At 36.6% G+C, this 19,363-nt stretch overlaps 2 protein-coding genes across 2 annotated transcripts; both read left to right on the top strand.

Moving 5' to 3' along the window:
* Window positions 1-1,434: 1,434 nt before the first annotated feature.
* Window positions 1,435-9,547, top strand: LOC126376949 (uncharacterized). The gene is made up of 10 exons (XM_050024499.1): window positions 1,435-1,438; window positions 1,987-2,135; window positions 3,451-3,602; window positions 4,409-4,491; window positions 5,269-5,486; window positions 6,141-6,311; window positions 6,742-6,891; window positions 7,393-7,565; window positions 8,530-8,607; window positions 9,292-9,547. The coding sequence occupies exons 1-10, from the start codon at window positions 1,435-1,437 to the stop codon at window positions 9,545-9,547; spliced, it is 1,434 nt and encodes a 477-aa protein (XP_049880456.1).
* A 1,346-nt stretch (window positions 9,548-10,893) lies between these two features.
* Window positions 10,894-18,766, top strand: LOC126376950 (uncharacterized). The gene is made up of 10 exons (XM_050024500.1): window positions 10,894-10,912; window positions 12,934-13,082; window positions 13,643-13,794; window positions 14,492-14,574; window positions 14,818-15,035; window positions 15,542-15,712; window positions 16,180-16,344; window positions 16,870-17,042; window positions 17,488-17,565; window positions 18,190-18,766. The coding sequence occupies exons 1-10, from the start codon at window positions 10,894-10,896 to the stop codon at window positions 18,764-18,766; spliced, it is 1,785 nt and encodes a 594-aa protein (XP_049880457.1).
* Window positions 18,767-19,363: the final 597 nt, after the last annotated feature.

The raw sequence follows: 19,363 nt of genomic DNA on the forward strand, positions 1-19,363 counted from the left end.
ATGATAATATTATCAGTAATTGATACACAATATTAAGCCAAACTCAAAAGAAGTAGCTAAAAATGTTTGTAAACACCTATTCTGCATTTTTGGTAGCACTATATTACGCATATTATATTAGTATGTATACATTTGTTATATATTCTTGCAAATTATGCAATGTACGGGTAACTAAAACAAATTTATCTACGGACAACTAGACGTTGGCATCGGCATGCATTTCATCCTTATGTTGTGGATAAACCACCGATCCGCACTAAACGTTTTGCCTCTTCCTTTTTGATGCGAACAGCAAAGGACTGGAACTGTTTGCCGTCGTCTGTTTTTCCGACTAGTTATAACCTCGCTAACCTAACCGCCTCATGACGGGTACAGGTGTCGTGGTAGACTTCGAAAGAGATGGCGTGACGACTTGAACGCTTGCCGGAGGGACGGGCCGGAGTACACACAGGGACGCGGAAAATGGAAAGAGGAAGGGGAGGCCTTTGCCCAGCAGTGGGATCGTGTAGGCTAGATTAGATTAGATTGGATCATACTTGATATCACGTAGGTACTTAATGCGGAGAAAAAAAATATCGCGATGATACCAGTTATAAGAATTGTTTTCGGCGAGATATAAATAGGTGCGGAGCGTAATACGTAGTGTTATTGTTAATTGTAGAATAAAGCTTTAAGTTTGAGGGTAAAAAGCTTTTAGCCTCCGTGCTCCGTCCTTTTACTAAAAGCACATAATAAATAATATGGGTTTTAACAACGTAACGGTAGCCGGTAGCTTAATTGGTTTCTTCAGATTGTATTTGTCATTTAAATTGAAGTGTAAATCTTTTTTTTTTATTTATTGCGGCTTTGGTTACAAGACCTTTGGCCGAAAAGTGGAACTTAAATAACATGAAAATAACAAAATTCAGTATCCTAAACTTAAAAAAACAACTTAAATTAAACTATATGTGTAAGTCTTTTATAAGTGAAAAACAACATAGTCCAAGAAATATGCAATAAAGACCATAAAAACAAGAAACGTTTATTTACAAAACCATACTGATATGCCAATTTCAATAAAAATCAATTATAACTCGGAAGCATAAAAACTCGGAATATTAAAAATGAACGTCTACCGAGTCAATATAACGGAAACGAGATTTCCTTGACTAATCAGCTTTGCAATCATTCGTGAAATTATGTATAAGACTTATTAATTATTTCTTATTTGAATTGTGTATATTGGCTATTGGCCAACTCTTTCTTTACGAAATTCGAGATGAAAACCTGTTTGGACTTAGATTTTTGGCTTTTATGTCTGATTGGGGTGTCTTGTTGCATTTTAGGTGAGTTTGTAACGTGTTCATTAGTTATTAACAGCTGCATTGTAAACATTTGTAACAGGAACAATTTAGTGTCATCGAAAGAAAATCTTTTTTATAATATGTATAAACAATGAGTAACATCAACGCATTGGAAATATACTTATGGGTTGTCAATTGCTTCTATTTATTTTACGCTAGTAAAGGTTTTTAAGAAACGTCTAGCAGTCGAATATTTGGCAGTGTTGCAATGTTCTAAGACTACTCCTACATATTTGAGTTATAACTGAATGAACTGCTTCCTTCAGCTTCCTGGTAAATGCGAGAATAACTAGCGAATGCTAGGGGGTGTGTGTTCAAAGACAGACTACTACAGAGACGACCTGTAAAATTATGCTGACGATGCCTTACTTATTCAATTAATAATTCAGGCAACTCATACGATATATACCTCAATTGAAGAAGAAATACAATGTTAAAAACTTAAAATTGCGTCTAAAGCGTCGAAACACCCCTACCTCTGGCAAGAAGTCCGCCCAAAGCAGCTCAGCAGCGAAGTAGTGGGCAGACAGAGCTTGGAATTGGAATACTTAAAGCTATAAGTTATATCTTATTCAGAAAGCACTGGGCCGTGCGGCCTTTTCTCTTAATCCTGTTTTTTTTTTTTCACTCAATTATTGTACAGGAACACAATCGCTCGAGACCAGAACAGTGTTACCAAAGAATGTACTTGATTCCGTAAAAAAAGCCAACGCTACCGAAATCAGACAGATTCTGAATAACACCAGAAGGATTATACTTGGCCATGAAGCTACGAACTCAAGACCTTATATGGTAAGAGAATATGTTTTCTCTATTTTTACTCATAAAATTTTATGTAATAATTTAACTTGGCATACTGTTACTTGTCCTATTATTAGTTACGCATAGTATTAATTTGTCATAACCTTTTAAGCATAATTTTGAAACTCATAACTACTATAAGCATAATAATTAATGCCAATAATGATATATAAGCATAATTATTATAAACATAAAAATTATACTCCGAATAAGAAAAGTTTTGGCACAACTTTGAACATTTTCGAAACTTACTTATCCTTGGCTGCATTTGGTTCATGATTGTGACTTTTATATTTTTTGACACTATTTCATGCTGTTGGTCATCATTCAATATACTTTTGATGTGTAAGATAAACATGCTGGCGGCGTAGGGGTGGCCCAAGGGCCACCCCCGCCGCACCCTAACCTACTATTATCCCTTGTAAAAATTATGACAAAACACTATTTGTTATTCTAAAAAAGAATTATGGAAAGCTATTTATATGCGAATCAAATTTATGCCAACAAATATTAGTCCAAAAATAAGTTATACCTAACAAACCAGTATTCCTAGATGTTATTATGGGAAAGTACTATTATGCTAAAAAACCTTATGCAAAAAGGATTATGATAATTAAAATTATGACAAAAACATTTATGCATTTTAAGAGAATCCCGAGAATATGCATAACCTAATGCTTACTTCTCGCTGTAAATGGAAACTATGGAATTCCAATTGTTTCGATCCTGACACACTAAACTTCTCTTGCTTCCTCCACATGGAAAGAGCAACACTCAAAATGTCATTATATCATTATACATATTTAATTATGCTCAAAAGGGTAGTTTCCAACTATTCCAATCAGTTACCTACTTTTTACTAAACGTCAAAACACGAAATTACTATGGAATTTATATGAATAAACAACCTGTGACGTCATAGAAAAACGTGACAAAATGTGTCACTTATTCGTTTATCTTGATTAAAATTTATAAATAAGTTAAATAGAAAAAAAAGGAAATGTTTTTCGTGAGTTTTAAATCTGTCTTTATTTAGTCATAATCACAATTTCATAATTTATCTTTGACCTAGGTAACTATCTAATTGGAGCTTTAATCATTAGCGACAAAGTGGCACGACCGATCCGCCCGATTGCTTAATGTTGTCATGTTCATATTGTTGGTTATACTATTGATCCATCTTGACAACAAGATGACGGGACTAAATTTAAACGTGTATATCTTTTCGACCGTTCCATGTTTTTGCTTTTTACTTACAATTAATGGGCGCAAATCTACAACTTTTATCTCAATTATCTTTTTCTAGGTGTTCTTGAAACTACCGTCAAACAGCGCCAAATTCCAAGACTACCGCAGTTGGTTGTGCGGTGGTATTATCGTCCACGAGGAGTATATTCTCACCTCAGCAGCCTGTATCGAGGACGTCAAGCATTTCTACGTCGTCTCAGGGACTTACAAGTATTTTTGTTGTTCTTTTTATACAGTCCTATTTCATTATTTAGGTCTAGAATGAAAGCTGTCTGAGCCATCATCGAGCCGTATCCAATCACTTTTATCGTCATATACATGTTTGGATCATAAGTGGTTTCTAAGATTTGTGCCCGGTTAATGTCAAGAGGTTCGCCCCCTATTAAATGCGACTTAAACATTATCTGGCGAGGAGTGGGTGTATAGGTATACTTATAATATGTTATATTACGTTATGTCGAATGTCGTAGTTACAGCCGTAATTTTATAATGCTTAAATGCTCATCATAAATCCACGTGTACAATTGATACACACATACATACATACATATTAAACAGCCTATATACGTCCCACTGGTAGGCATAGGCCTCCCCTCAATGAACGGGAGGGGGTACGGAGCATACTCCACCACGCTGCTCCAATGCGGGTTGGTGGAGGATACAATCGCGCACACTTGTTACAATTGGCGGGTGGTACAATTGATATCATTATCTTTCTCCCCTAAAATGTATCCCACATTTTATTCTAAGTGGGATCAGCACCACTTGTATCCTCTTCTTCTTCCGTACATCTCTGTCGGTCGACATCTTCAAGTTCTCAAATATTTCCTCCAGGACCATCCTTCTCACGCAATCCATCCACAGACACGCATTAATTTAAGAGCCATGCTTTTTACGGTGTAGCATTCTCCATTCTAGTCTATCAAAGGCCAATTCTTTGACTTCCTTATAAAACACGACGTTCACCTTTTTCTTATATTGTCAAGTCAACATACCTAATGTTATTTTTTTCACAGATTCGCATTCGACCAAGATCGCTTTAACAATCCTTGTATCAAAAATGGCGCTAAAAAAGCTGTGTGGAAATGTATTCCCCGAAGTAAGTTTTAGTTATCATGTTAAACCTTTATAGCCTTATAGCGAAAACTTCATAAGCGCCGTGTATGAAAAATCACATTCAAATGTGTTTTTTTATTGTTTTTTTTTTCAATAGACACGCTAGTTTCAATCCGGGTAAATAATTATCGTTTCAATTTTTACCCGGATTGAAATTTACTGAAAGAAATCCGAGTTGTTTTTCGAAAAAAAATCACGTCATAATGTGATTTTTTCCAAAATGGCGCTTACGTGGTTGTCACTAAATGTAGCTTATTATTTAGCTTATTTTAATAACGGATCATGATCATTAATGATCCGCTACCTTTTCAATTCTCTCTCTCTCCATTTAAGAGCTGCGCTCTTGTCGGTGGAGTAATCGCCATTCCTCTCTTCTTCCCGCCAAAACCTTCACCTCCCGATACGACAAGACCTGCACCTTCTCTTTTATTTGTTTCATAAATGTTATTCTTGTCACTTACTATTTGGATAATACACTGGCCTGCAAAACTAAGTACTATACTTTTAAAATTATAATATTTTTTTAAGTACATAAGATAATCTTCCCAAATAAAAAGGACTTGAAATGTCACTAAGGTACAGTTTAATAGTTACAAAGAAAGCTGATAAAATCATGTATAAAACGGTTTTTTATTCAAATATGTAACTTCTGTAGTTTAGAAAAAAAATTGGGAAAGTGTAGTAGTTTTGCAGGCCAGTGTATTTATCAAAATCAAAAGTGACAAGCTTTGGATGGAAAACAACGTTTTGGAGCTTTCAGACTATGTCTTTGATGGTCATGAGAACGACAACATTCGATGGATGAACAACGATATCGCTGTGGTGAAACTGGAAGACGAGTTCGACTTCACGAGGCGTGTCAGGGGATGTGACTATGCTCCGAGACCCATTTGTTACAATAATCAAAGTGCCAAGTTCGAAGAAGAAGGTACCCCTGGCTCCATTGCCGGTTGGGGTAGTACTGATAAGTATAACGACGTGCGTATGTGAATATGTTTCATGTTTCACCATCGTCTTCATGTTTCGTCGTCTGGTACCTAAGGGCAACGCCAATATGTATTAACTTTTAACACTTATGTTTCTAAGCAACACTAAGCCGTTACTAAACATTAGCTTTATCCTGTATTTCATAGTCTCCGGTCACCTAACCTGAAGATTTGACCGGTTTGGATTTTTACAAAACCGACTGCTGCCAGACTGACCTTTTAAGCCGCGAAGAGAAAACCAGTCCCATACAAGTCACATACCTCCGAAACGTATTTCTCGGGAATATGGGTTTCATCACGATGTATATCTTTACGGCTAAGCACGCGATAAACATTTCCGATACAAACATGAATTCGAAAATCATTGGTTTAAGCCCGTGTTGAAGTCCAAACCTGCGACATCACAGTGAAATCAGCGTTCTTCCGACTCGTTCGAATTAAAGTGATGAATGGAATTGACAGCTATTTTTTTACGTGATGGCCTGAGTCGCTTGTGTCAATTCGGTTAATTTTCGTTCTGTTACATTGTTTTTGAGGCTGACGTCGACGCAAGAGTTCTATACCACGGATTTAGCCTGTGCTAGTATTGTTGTGACAGTCTGTGATTAATTTTGAATACATTTTTGACACTATTTATCTTCCGTAGTGGGTGAACTCACGTAAGCAAAACGATCAGACCGACTTACTCTATGCCCCGGTCACAATTTTGGGCAAGGCCGCGTGCAAGAAACGTTGGGGCCAGAGGTACCATAACATCATTGACAATTACATGGTTTGCACTAACGACTTCACTTCAGGACTCAGTGAGATTTGCCAGGTCAGATGCAGTTCCATTTATATCTTACCCATCTGTAGGCTTTGCTTTGTCCAATAGCCGTACGACGTCTATCTACGTCGATAGCATTCGCTGCGTCTATTGGCCGAAGCTTATATAATTCGGGCCGCGCGCGGCACCGTTGCCGTGTCGCGCGCGAGGCCTGCTATAGAGAGTTTCTGATAGGTGCATGTCTTCTTTATTTGTTTTTATTTTGTTTGTATATAATAAATAACAGTTTATAATAACTTATCGTTTAATTAATGGCACAATAATTTCATCAAATTCGTTAAATAAACTAGTACTTAGGTACTGTTTTGAAGTTACTGAATCTCATATGTCAAATCTTTACGAAATTAAAGCAAAAATTTAAATAATAGCTTAAATCAAACTTAATAGTCTTAAAATGTCTCTAAATAATATTTGCTGACAGGAAAAATATGTAGACTGCACAGACATCGTGGAAGATGAGACTGAACGGAGATCATTAAATCCAAATGACATTCCTGTGCATTCCGCCAACCACAACTATTCAACTTCTAGAAGACAGGGTGAGAAGAAAAAGGACGGTGGTTTCTGTGAGGTGTGTTCTTTCGCCATTTTCTTATCTAGAGATCGATAGTAAGCTTAGTATTTTGCCACCCGGTTGGTATTCTTGGCAGTATTCATCAGCTCCATAATAACATACACACGCGTCTGAACGCTCAACGTAAATTCATCCAGCGACATCCACATTGACTAGCCTATAGGCTTAATAGTATTTGAGCTGTGCAGTTGTGGAACTTTCTACTGAATTGCCTTCTTCAGTAACACAAGCGCTAGTTGTGCTTGCGCGAAACCAAAGAAGCAATGAATGACGTGGAAAGATTTATAACAGGATCGTTGCATTACATGACTGCTTTGTGCATAATTCGATCCTACTGGCTATTCTCCCGCGGCATCTCTGTGTTGTAAATACTCTGTGGTGTAAGCTCTCTACGCTTCAAGTGACCTGTCTTTATCTGGAGGATGATTTCATTAGTCCACGTCTTTTTTAAAGAAACGTAATCGTTACCACGTCATAAAAAATGTTTCCATTTTTCAGAACGACCACGGCGGCCCTTTGGTGCATGGCGAAGGCACAAGTGCCTTAGCTATTGGCATCATCTCTGCGTGTTTAGTCCGGGAGAAGACCAACCAGTGCTACGGGCCTTTCCTTTACACTAGCATCTATAAGAATCGTGTGCTTATCAACTGCGCCATTTATAAAGACGTCGGGTAAGATATTGTCGATATCGTCAGTGTAAATCGTCATTCCGAATCTAATATACACCTCTGTGGAACCCAATAATAATAATAATATGGGCGTAGGGATGTGACGACCCCATTGCGCCTTGGTGAATTCACCAGTGAACCTTGTGAATTCAACAGTGTACTCAGTTACAACAGGCCAGCTTGTGGCGAGTTGTTGGTGAATGACGTCACCACGGAGCTGAGATCCACCGAGAGTGGGTCAGACCCTCCGTCTCCGACTTGCTTTAACTGGCCGGCTGGAGTGGACACCAGCGGGGGCCACAGGACTCTCTCCTCTGGCTTGCCTTAGAGCTATACGCCCGCAGGGTGGAAGTAATTAGCACGCGAGTTGGTGAGGCGGGTAAGAAGCCGCTTCGCAGAAAGCGGTGTACACCTCTCGATACACTGAGCTGCTCGCAACCATGATGCCTTGCGGTCCTGTCGAGTCGATAGATAGGTGGCCCATCCAGTGAGTGGCGAGTGAGTGCTCATTTTATCCATGTTTACCAACATTGGTCAAGCATTGGGCTATGGGGGACTATGGCAGTCCCCCATAGCCCCAGTATCCCAGTCCACTAACCCCCAACCCAATAGTCCAGTTCCCCTTGTTACCATAAATTATGCAATAGCCCTACACGAACCGGTGATCGTCTTTGGGTGTACTCCCATAGTGCATACAGGGATAATCGCCTGTTGGTATCACTCTACATTTAGATTAAATTGTGTTAAGGGGCTCTAGATGTTGGCTTGGTCCCCACATACGTCTCCCAAAAGTCCAGGACTCCATAGTCCCGAGATATGAAAACGACATACAAATAATAATAATATTTACTTATTCGAAATATTAAAAGACAACACAGATCCATTTATTTGTAAGATAAGCGAATACAAATTAATACTAGATTCGCGATTTTAACGTGTAAATCCAATTATCCTTTTTTGTTCCCAGGAATGACTGTAGTAAGTTATTCAGAGCTAGCATCACGCATATTGAAGAGGAATTTAATTGGTCTGATCATCCTGATGGGTAAGAAATCATTAAAATTACTCCAAGCAATTTTTAACTTCGAAAATAGCTAGCTAAGTGTATATATCGCGTAGAGTGGTAAGTAACAAGTGACAACATAAATGCCTACCACATTTGTGCTCAAAAGGTACATTACAGTTAACACGAACACTATCTATTCTGTGTTCTCAAATGAGTACCCACAGAGACATAGAATAAGAAATAATACTATGTATAGAACGGCAACTCCGCTCCCCACCAGCGTCTGGGTTAGGTTTCGTCATATAGTTTAGTCTTGAATCGTGAAGGCTGCGCGCGGACCGTTGTTTTTATTCTTTATCATTTTGCAAATTGGCTTTTTCGTGAGTAGTGCTACCTACCTAAGTAAATAATGACGATAGGGGTGTTAGGACCCTGACTCGGCGACAATAGATCCCTCCTTATTTCATCACAAGAAAGCTAAACCTTACTATAGAAGCAGTAGAGCTAGTATACTAGTTACTATCTGTTTGCAGGATTAGTAGTAAAAACAGTGGGGTTGAACCGGCGACAACGGTTCTCATACAAAATGCACGTTAGGGCCTTTCTAACTTCTTTCTTCTATTCCGTGAGGGTAGCAGACAGTGTGTGACAGTAATGTGGATATCAACCACCGCTACTCTTTGAATTAAAAAAAAAGTTCTGACATATTAAAAATTTCCACAGACCTGCTAAAAGTGAAATCAAAGCCATGCGAAGAAAGGAAGAAGAGGAAAAACGTAAACTGGCCGCTAGTGGTGGCGCAAGCGTTGCTAATGCAACTAAATCCAATGCTAATGCTACTGAAAACAAAGGTGATACTCCTCTGCAGCACGTTGGTCTCATCCTTAGGTCCCATGACGATGAAGAAACTCTAAAACCGAAAGTTCAACAGGCTACAACTCCTAAAATTGCTGTTGCGACCACAGCAGCTGCACCATAATTTATTACAGAAATAAAGTGTCGTAATTGATGTTTCTCTTTTATTTTTACTGAATGAAGGACTTTCCAGGCTACGTTTCCTAAACAAAATATAGATGGCGCTGTATACATTTAACGTAATAATAACCTATTTTCTCGTTGCTCGGGTATATTTCAAAAATATAATGTAATAGCAGAGGATATGTAAAAATAATTATTGTTTGATAATTGGATCATATATGTATAGAATTATGTTGTTACCTGTATTGCTTGTCTTTATTTTAATCAGAATAATAATGCGTGGAAGATGTGTTGTGCCTGGGTGCAATAACAAGGGTCATCGTTTATACCCAAAAACAAAGATAAAGGATGCATCCATATGCATCCTTATACCTCATCCTTATGAGACAAGGGGGATTAATGGCCATCCATTAATCCCGCTTGTCTCATACGCAACCACAAGATGCATATTTGTCTATTATCCATTATATTAGAACGATAAACGAAGGCAATATGTATAGTGCCATCTATTTTTTTTTTGGTCGTAGTCTTGAAATTCCCTTATTTTCTCATTGAGCTTACCTGCCTGATATGCTTGTGTAGTGTTACCATAGTTTTTATTATAGAGACATGCCTGGGCATAGCTGGTGGGACCGAAATATGCACAAAACGAAATGTTTCTCTGAGGCAACGATCGTATTATAGAACTTTCCACGTTATTCATTGCTTCTTTGGTATCGCGCTACCACAACTAGCGCTTGTATTAGTACGCAATGAACGGCGGGTAAATCGATGTAGCGGTTCAGCTAGAAATGTCTTGGTGCGCGTCACACGCCGACGTGAGTTAACTAGCAGAATAAGTTGAATTAAGGATTATACCTATAAGTAAATACCTTCTATGATACAAGGGGGATTAATGGCCATATTGAAGCACACCTAAAAAAACAATATTGCTATTTGACATTTTTGTTAGCGTTGCTCTTAACTACATTTATGTGCATAAATGTCAAATTACAATATTGCTTTTTAGATGGTACTTATAAAGGTAGAATGGAATAATATTGTTTTTATTATTTTTAAAAGGAATTGGCATTGCGTCATTGGGTAATCGCTTACGTACGGTCTGCAAAAAATCTATTTATGTTTGTTTTATCTTTATCACTTTTGCAGTTTCTATGTGAACATACCAATTTATTTTTTTACCACATCTAACCGTAGCGTTTTCCGTTGCATTATACGATTATAGTATAATTACAAATTAATGATTTACCTACTTATAAATAGGATCTTTGGTAGCACATGAATTCCGCTATTAGGGTTAGTAAGGTCAAACGTCAGAATCAGAATCATTTATACAACGTAACTATCATGGATAAACTTGTTGAAGGTCACATTTAACACTTGTAATATTTTTGAATTTACGTCATTTCGCAAGGTGTTATGGCTGAGGAGAAGAAATGACAAGAAACTGCAACATCAACACATCTTTTAAATCAATGAGGGCACATTACCAGTTATTTAATAACTAGAGGAACACATTCAATACCAGACATTTTTATCATTTAGGTAATCATAATCTTATTATAATAAGCTTTTTTTACGTAAAGTAAGCTTCACATGAGCTTTAAATTTATTTTCTGAAAAATTCAAAATATTATCTGGTATTTTATTGTAAAAACGTATACATCACTTTATTTATTTATTTTAGAGTAACTTATTAATTAGGTAGTATTTTATTTTAATTAAGTACCTAAGTAAAATTGGGTGCTTATGAGATGTGTGCGTAAAGAATGTAACACATAACATAGCATCACGCCTTTGTCCCCAAACAGGTAGGCAGAGGAGTGTATAGTATACTTATACACCCACTCGTCAGCAATAGGGATAGATCCTAGTGCCATTAACCAGGCACAAATCCTGGAAACCACATGATATCAATTATTATGATCCAAACATGAATACAAGGTCAAAAAGTCAAATAAAAGAAAAAGGTAATAGGTAGTGAAGATTGAGTCTGTTATTTTTTTATATTTCTCCATAAAAGCGTTCAAAACGTAACTAAAATAAAAATAATTTATGATTTTTAATAAAAACTAATTTTGATAAGGTTTATAATTCTTAATAATTTATTAATTAATGTTTATAATGTTTATAAATAGCATTAACGGCAAAAAAATGTCTACTTAAAATTTTAACCTTTATGCCTTTTCCTTTTCTAGGCACCTCTGCATTTACGATTTTAGGTTGTTTTTTTTTGTTGTCGAAAAATATCATTTGCGCGACCCTTAAGGATCTAATGGTACCCTAATTTTGTATTCAACACTTTAGAAAAAAAAAGTAAAAATTCGTAAAATGCACTTTGAAAAATTCTCATAAATGTTTAACGAAAGTGCTTATAATAATCATTCTTTCACACATTCACTTTTAGCGATAAAGGAAAAAATCGTGGGAAAACCCGCATTCCCGAGAAATGCGGTCCAGTATAAAACTGGACTTGCCAAATCTTCAAGTTAGGTAAGCGGATCTCTTGCGAAATGGGGTAAGCTAGGGATGATGATGATGCAGAGGAAGTACTTATTTCCCCCTCTTTATGTCGATCGTTTATTTATATCTTTTGCTTTTTGACTTATCATTATAGTGAAAAGATTCGCTAATCAGCGCAGGATTTTTTGCTAAATGTTCAGGGTATAGTACCGAATGAAAGTTCTTATAGATCTATTACTTTGTTTCCAAGCTTTTTGCAGATCTCATCATTATCATCATCAACCGGAAATCGTCCACTGCTGGGCATAGCTCTCCCCCAAGACTCGCCACAATAGCCGATCCTCTCTGTTGCCCGCATCATGCGTTTTCCCGCGACCTTCAATAGGTCCACCTTGTCCACCATTTGCAGATCTACAGTAAACAAAATGTTTGTAACATGGCAAAACAATTTCAGAAAACCGTAAAAATAAACAACAAAATACATTTCTAAACTGTTTATTCACGAAACCATCGGTATGCCAATTTCCATAAAATCAATTATAACTCGGAAGCATAAAAACTCGGAATATTAAAAATGAACATCTACCGAGTCGATATAACGGAAACGAGATTTCCTTGACTAATCAGCTTTGCAACCATTCGTGAAATTATGTATAAGATTTAACAATACGTATTTTTATGTTGGAAAACTCTTTCTATAAGAAATTCGAGATGAAAACTTCTGTCCGGTTAAGTTATCGACTAATATGTCTAATTTGGTCATCTTGTCACATTTTAGGTGAGTTTGTGTCGTAAAATATGTTAATTTGTTACTAATGGGTCCGATAAGTATGAATCATAGGCATTAAAATAACTTAAAAAAAAAATAAGTATAATAGGTATTGAAATAGGTACATAATATTAATTGTTAAATATTATGTACAGGATCACAATCGATAGAGACAGGCACAGTGTTACCACAGAATTTAGTTGAAGCTATAAAAAAGGCAGATCCCAGTGAAATACGACAGATTCTGAACAACTCTAGAAGGATAATAACTGGCACAGAGGCTACACATAATCGTCCTTATATGGTAAGAAATATTTCTATCTTTTATCCTGTGGGTTATGAGGTGGATTTACAACCTCAGCAACCTGGATTCAGGCTTAGTGAACCGCCAGAGGCTTCTGACATGGCTCATGTAACGACTACTTACTTACATTAGTAAGTAGGGGACCAACGGATTAATATCATTATTCTTTTGCAAGTTAATGTAACTCCAGCATGTAATGTTAGTCATTTTTGGGTCTTTGTCAGAAAAAATATTTTCAGGTTTCAATATTTATAATGTGAAAATCTTCATAACTTCTTCTTGTCTTGCTTGTCCATTATTGGAGGTTGGCGATCAGCTCAAGGAATGTGGGCCTGTCCCTGACCATGTGGAATAGCTCTTCTACCGTGGCCACCTTCGTCCACTCCTTGATGTTGTTGAACGCCTCGTATTTTTGTAGTATTGTTCATAACTATATGTATTATTACGAAAAGTTGACCCAGACAGACCCCGGTATAAAATTTGGTTAGTAGACAACAACATAAGGAACCAAAGTCTTCATACATTTGTATGAGCATTCTAAACTATTTGTACATTTCCAGGTATATCTAAAACTACCCTCGAACAGCGCTAAGTTCCAAGACTACCGGCGTTGGTTGTGTGGTGGAGTCATTGTACATGAGGAGTATATCCTCACTTCAGCCGCCTGCATCGAAGATGTCAGGCATTTCTACGTCGTCTCGGGGACTTACAAGTATTTTATAGTACCTATTATTTCATTCATCCTGCCTTAGTTTGAATTTTAGTATGTCTGTTGCGTTGTATCTATATTCATATCTCAACCCGCTGAACTTGGATATGTATTTTACTTTAACTTTTTAATATCATTTAAAAGTATCATCGATATTCCCTTATGTACCTAGCAAAGAATTTGAAATACATAGATAATTAATTTCATGTGGTTTCCAGCATTGCTGGTACTCGGTTAATAGCAATAAGCTCGCCTCCTAATACATGGGATTTAAACATAGCTGGCGAGGAGCGGGTACGATACGATACACCTCTGCTTACCCCTTTGGGGATATAGACGTGATACTATGTTATGTTATGAAAAGTTACAAATTATCTATCAACAGTAATAGAAAATCATTCACTTTCACAGATAGCTGAGTGAGCTTTGTAACTTAGATTATCTTACGATGGATGTACCTCTAATGATAAAAACAATTATATCAGATATAATCGTAAATAATACTAGTTAGACTTTTAATAATGTCGTCATTTGACAAGTCCAAGGGTAACAATTAGCCATCAGCTGACTCAGTTTAAACCGTTAATGAATTTCAAGATTTATGTTCAAACTGTGACTAGTTATATCTTCGTTACATTTTATCTTTCCCTTAGTAGTTAGTAGTATAATCGTGAGCTTATAATATGTTACGTATTCACAGATTCTCATTCGAGTTTGATCGCTATAACAATCCTTGTATCAAAAACGGTGCCAAAAAAGCTGTGTGGAAATGTATTCCAAGAAGTAAGATAATTTTTTAAAGACATTTTTCAGTTTTATAATGTTTTTAACTGACATACAAACGGTTTTCTTATTTTTTGCTTATTTTTTATAATTTTTAGATGATTCAAAGAACAAAATGACTCGTCAAATATTCAGGTTAGATAAAAGGACCCTATGAAAACAGGGTAACGCTAAGGAGATGATGACGACAAATAACAAAACGGTTTCTCATGCTGATGAGTCATACATGTATTTTTTTTCCAGACTACGTGTTCGACGGTCATGAGAATGACAACATTCGATGGATGAACAACGATATCGCTGTGGTGAAACTGGAAGACGAGTTCGACTTCACAAGGCGTGTCAGGGGATGTGACTACGCTCCGAGACCCATCTGTTACAATAATCAAAGTGCCAAGTTTGAAGAAGCTAATGCTCTTGCGTCTATTGCCGGTTGGGGCAGCACTGATAAATATAATGACGTATGTATTTTTTATATAATTATCATCTAATGCACGACCATGTTAACTTTATGTAGGTGTTGTATCACATCTTTATTATCCACTATGGCTAGGTAAAATGAGGGCTTCTATATACGAGTATGTATCCAGTGCTATTAATTAAGATCCCAGGGATTTGGAAGAGTGATCAAAAAGTGTATTAGAACATAACAAAAAGATGTGAATGATTTTTGTTATAATAGCACTTACTGTCTTGTGCTTTATAGAAAATTACATGATGTACATACAAAAGACAGCCTATAATGCTGGGCACAGACCTCCTCCATTGACCGGAAGGGGAAAAAGAAAATTAGATCCGAAAATTCTAACCGCGCCGCGTGGGTGTGATTTGAAGCCGCAACTTCAGCCCGTGGCAGAATTGTTTCGGCTTCATTTTTTCTTTACAAAAGAAAAAATCGAACCTTATCTTATTGTTTTCTGCAACTGGATGAATATTTACCTTTATTCAATGCTTACAATTTTGGCAGTGGGTAAATTCACGCAAGAACCTGGATCTAACTAACCTACTCGAGGCCCCAGTGACAATAATGGGAAAAATTCCTTGCAAGAAGCGTTGGGGACAAAGGTATCACAACATCATCGACAATTACATGGTCTGTACCAACGACATGGCTTCAGAACTGAGTGAGATTTGTCAGGTTAGTTTCCTCAAGTATTGTAGCAAATCAGTGCTTATAAGTTTTTTGTCATTGTACCTATGGTGTGTCAGACAATTGGCACAATAATATATTTTCTTGTTTCTTACCTCTAGACTATATCTTTTGGCCCTGCTGTCTTGACACCGTACTAGCAAGTAGTATTAATTTTGTGTAATCATAATAAAAAATAATGGCTGTAAAAGTTATTTTCATTCCAGTTTCTTTTTATTCATCGTCATTATTTTAAGAGCCTTGCTTTTGTGTGTGTTGTATTCTCCACTTTAGTCTATCAAAGGCCAATTCTTTGACTGCCTTATAAGACACGACGTTCGTCGTTTCTTTAGTTACTTTTTATTACTTACTGCAAAAAATCTGAAACAAATTCATCAAAAATAATCCCAATACGAATATAACGCAAGATGTTTGCTGTTCATTTTTTATGTAATATTAAATATTTATATTCCCAGGAGAAATACGTAGACTGTTCTGACATTTTAGAAGACTCTGATGAAGCTGGTAGAAGATCATGGAGTGTTGACATACCTGATAACGCGCGCGTGCACTCTGCAAACCACAACAACTCATTCTTCAGAAGACAGGGCGACAAGATAAAGAATGGTGGATTCTGTGAGGTAGTGTAGCTGTTACCTAAGATTAGACAAGATAATTAGATAAGATTGTTTATTTGCCATAAATGCAGTGTGACAGATGTTACAAAAATATCGTTTACCGTGCATTTAAATTACATAAATCATGCAAAATTTATAAAATTTAAAATATAAAAGTGTCAATTCATACAAAGGTCTTATAATGAAATTAAATGTCATTTTAGCGAATATATTTCTGAAGTTACTTTTTCCGCTTATTTTCACTTTCACTTATCTATTGAAAAAAAGCACTAGTGATTTATTTGTATTATACGATGGTACATTTAAAAGTTCACTGACTTGGCTTGGCTTGGTGACTTGCTTTTTTTAATCAAAATCATTATCGGTATTGGGAACTCCGTGAAACTCCTTCCCAATAGGAAGAACGGACTGTGTCATGTCGAAATCGGAATAATTAAGATGCATAACGATGAAGCATCAACGTCCTAATGCGATGTTGGTAGCGTGGCATCTCAAGGACTCTTTTTGTATATTTTGTTTTTTTTTTAGAACGACCACGGCGGCCCTCTTGTGCACGGACAAGGCACCAGTTCTATGGTCATTGGCATCATTTCCGCGTGTTTAGTCAAGGAGAAAACCAACAAATGCTACGGACCCTTCCTCTACACCAGCGTTTACAAGAATCGTATGCTTATCAACTGTGCAATTTACAAAAACGTCGCGTGAGTCCATTATTTTATTTTATTTTAATTATATTTGATTAGTGATATTATCATGTTATACTCCGCTCTGATGGACGCTCAAATGGTGTGCGTCAGAATCGCCGCTAACTCGTAATTTGTCTGCGTATTTTAAGTTGAAATAGTGTTCAATAATTGCTGCCCACTTAATGCCGACTAGTGCCTATCACCAGATATTTCCTTCCAACGTACTTTAAAAATACACCAACGAAATTGGAGTAACCGGCGATTCTACGGTCACCTCAAATGTCCACAATTCAATAATTAAAACATTCTATTAAGTATATTTTTAATCTAGACAGTAGTAAAATAATAAGACGCACCATGGTTATAAAATTATATAACAACGATAGGATGGAGCCACCTTTGCTATATTAAAATTATAAACAACATACCTAATGCTAACCTTATTTTCTTTTGTTGCCAGTACTGACTGCAATAAACTATTCAGATCTAGCGACACTTACACTGAAGTGGAGATGAATTGGTCTGATCACCCTGACGGGTAAGATTTTCTTGCACAGATGCAGTATGGAGTGTATTTCACTACGCTACTTTTACTAACCCGTGGAATTGACAATTGAAAATTATACAATTGTAACGACAACTTTGGGGGATGATTCAGACATTATTCCGAGTTGATATCAAGTGGAATTTACTGTTGGAAAATTCCTCGGACTCGGACGGCATTTGAACCCGCACGCAGCACTTGTCAAGCCGGGACAAGCGAGTCAACCATTACACCACCGGGTCCTCCTGTCCATGCGAAATTGAGTATAGAATATTGAGTACTAATATTACTTAGACCGATAAGTCTACAGTAACATGTAGATTTCAACTTATCGTAAAGATGAAGCCTTAGCTACTTTTTTTGAAAGAATTTCGCATGGACAGGAGGAGGACCCGGTGGTGTAATGGTTAACACGTTGATCCCGGCTTGACAAGAGCTGCGGGTTCAAGTCCCGTCCGAGTCAGATTTGTTCGGTTTCGGCTTATTTTCTCTTTGTGACTTTTCTTAACCACGGGGGAGTGCTATAAAAACAAAAATCAATCAATCAATTCTATTTTTTTTTCTTTTCGGTGTCACTAACATTCTGTATAAAGAAAAAATATTCTTATATTTTTGCAGTCCCGCTAAAAGCGAAATATCAGCCATGCGAAGGAAACAAGAGGAAGAAAAGCGCTTACTTGCGTCTGGAGGTGAAATACACAATGCTACAAAAACCAATGCCACTGAACTCACTTCTACAACAGACAGAGATAGCAAAACCGCTACTGTAAAGGTAGATTCCAAAGAAGATCATCCTATGCAACGAGTTGGTCTTATTCTACGATCTCGTGATGACGATGAAGATATTAAAGTACCAGTGAAACCGAAAGTCTCTAAATCTACAGTCAAAATTTCAGACTCGAATATTACAGCTGAAGATCTTCCTATGCAAAGAGTTGGTCTCATTCTTAGATCTCGCAATGATGATGAAGACATTGAAAAACCGATCAAGTCCACACTTTCTAAATCTATTACGCCCAATATTTCAGATTCGAACACTTCAGGTAAAGATTTTCCTATGCAAAAAGTAGGTCTTTTTGTTAGATCTCGCAATGCTGAAGACATTGAATTAATACCAACAAAGCCAATAATCAACAACGTCCAAAATTATACTAGAGAAATCAACAATAATAAATCAACCCATGCAAGGAAGTAGTCTTATTGTCAGATATCGTAATAATGCTGCAGACCAGTAAAGAAAAGAGCAGACGTGCTATATGGCATCGCCATTTTAGTCGTGAAATCAACTCCATAGTTTGTTAAGAAATAAAGTTTTCAATATAGATTCTTCAGTTTTATTTTCACTGAGTTCACAACACGTACTTCAAAATAGGTATTGGAAAAGTGCTGATGTTTTTCGAACATAATTTTAATATGATCTACTTATTTATTATGATGTTTAGCTAATTTGTCAAGAATACTTATCTGTGAAGGCAGTTGGAGCAAGGTACCTACTTCAACTGTATTAAAGGCTAATAAATCATAAATTAAGTCACATAATTTCATTTTTTAACAATCGGCTAGGTACCTCTATCACTGAAAATACATTGAAATCATTGGAATTTTTGGCGAAACTGATTTTCAACTTTTGCAATTGAATAAAAGACACAAATCACTTTAACAAAAAATAATGCTGATATATTACTTACCAAGATCAGCGATGATTATTCGAATTATGTTGTATACCAGGTATTTAAGGTTCAAATTCATCATGGAAACCTATAATCATTGCACCTGAAATTTTAAGCCCTCT

This window comes from Pectinophora gossypiella, chromosome 22 (assembly GCF_024362695.1).
Source record: "Pectinophora gossypiella chromosome 22, ilPecGoss1.1, whole genome shotgun sequence".
NCBI classification, from domain to species: Eukaryota; Metazoa; Arthropoda; class Insecta; order Lepidoptera; family Gelechiidae; genus Pectinophora; species Pectinophora gossypiella.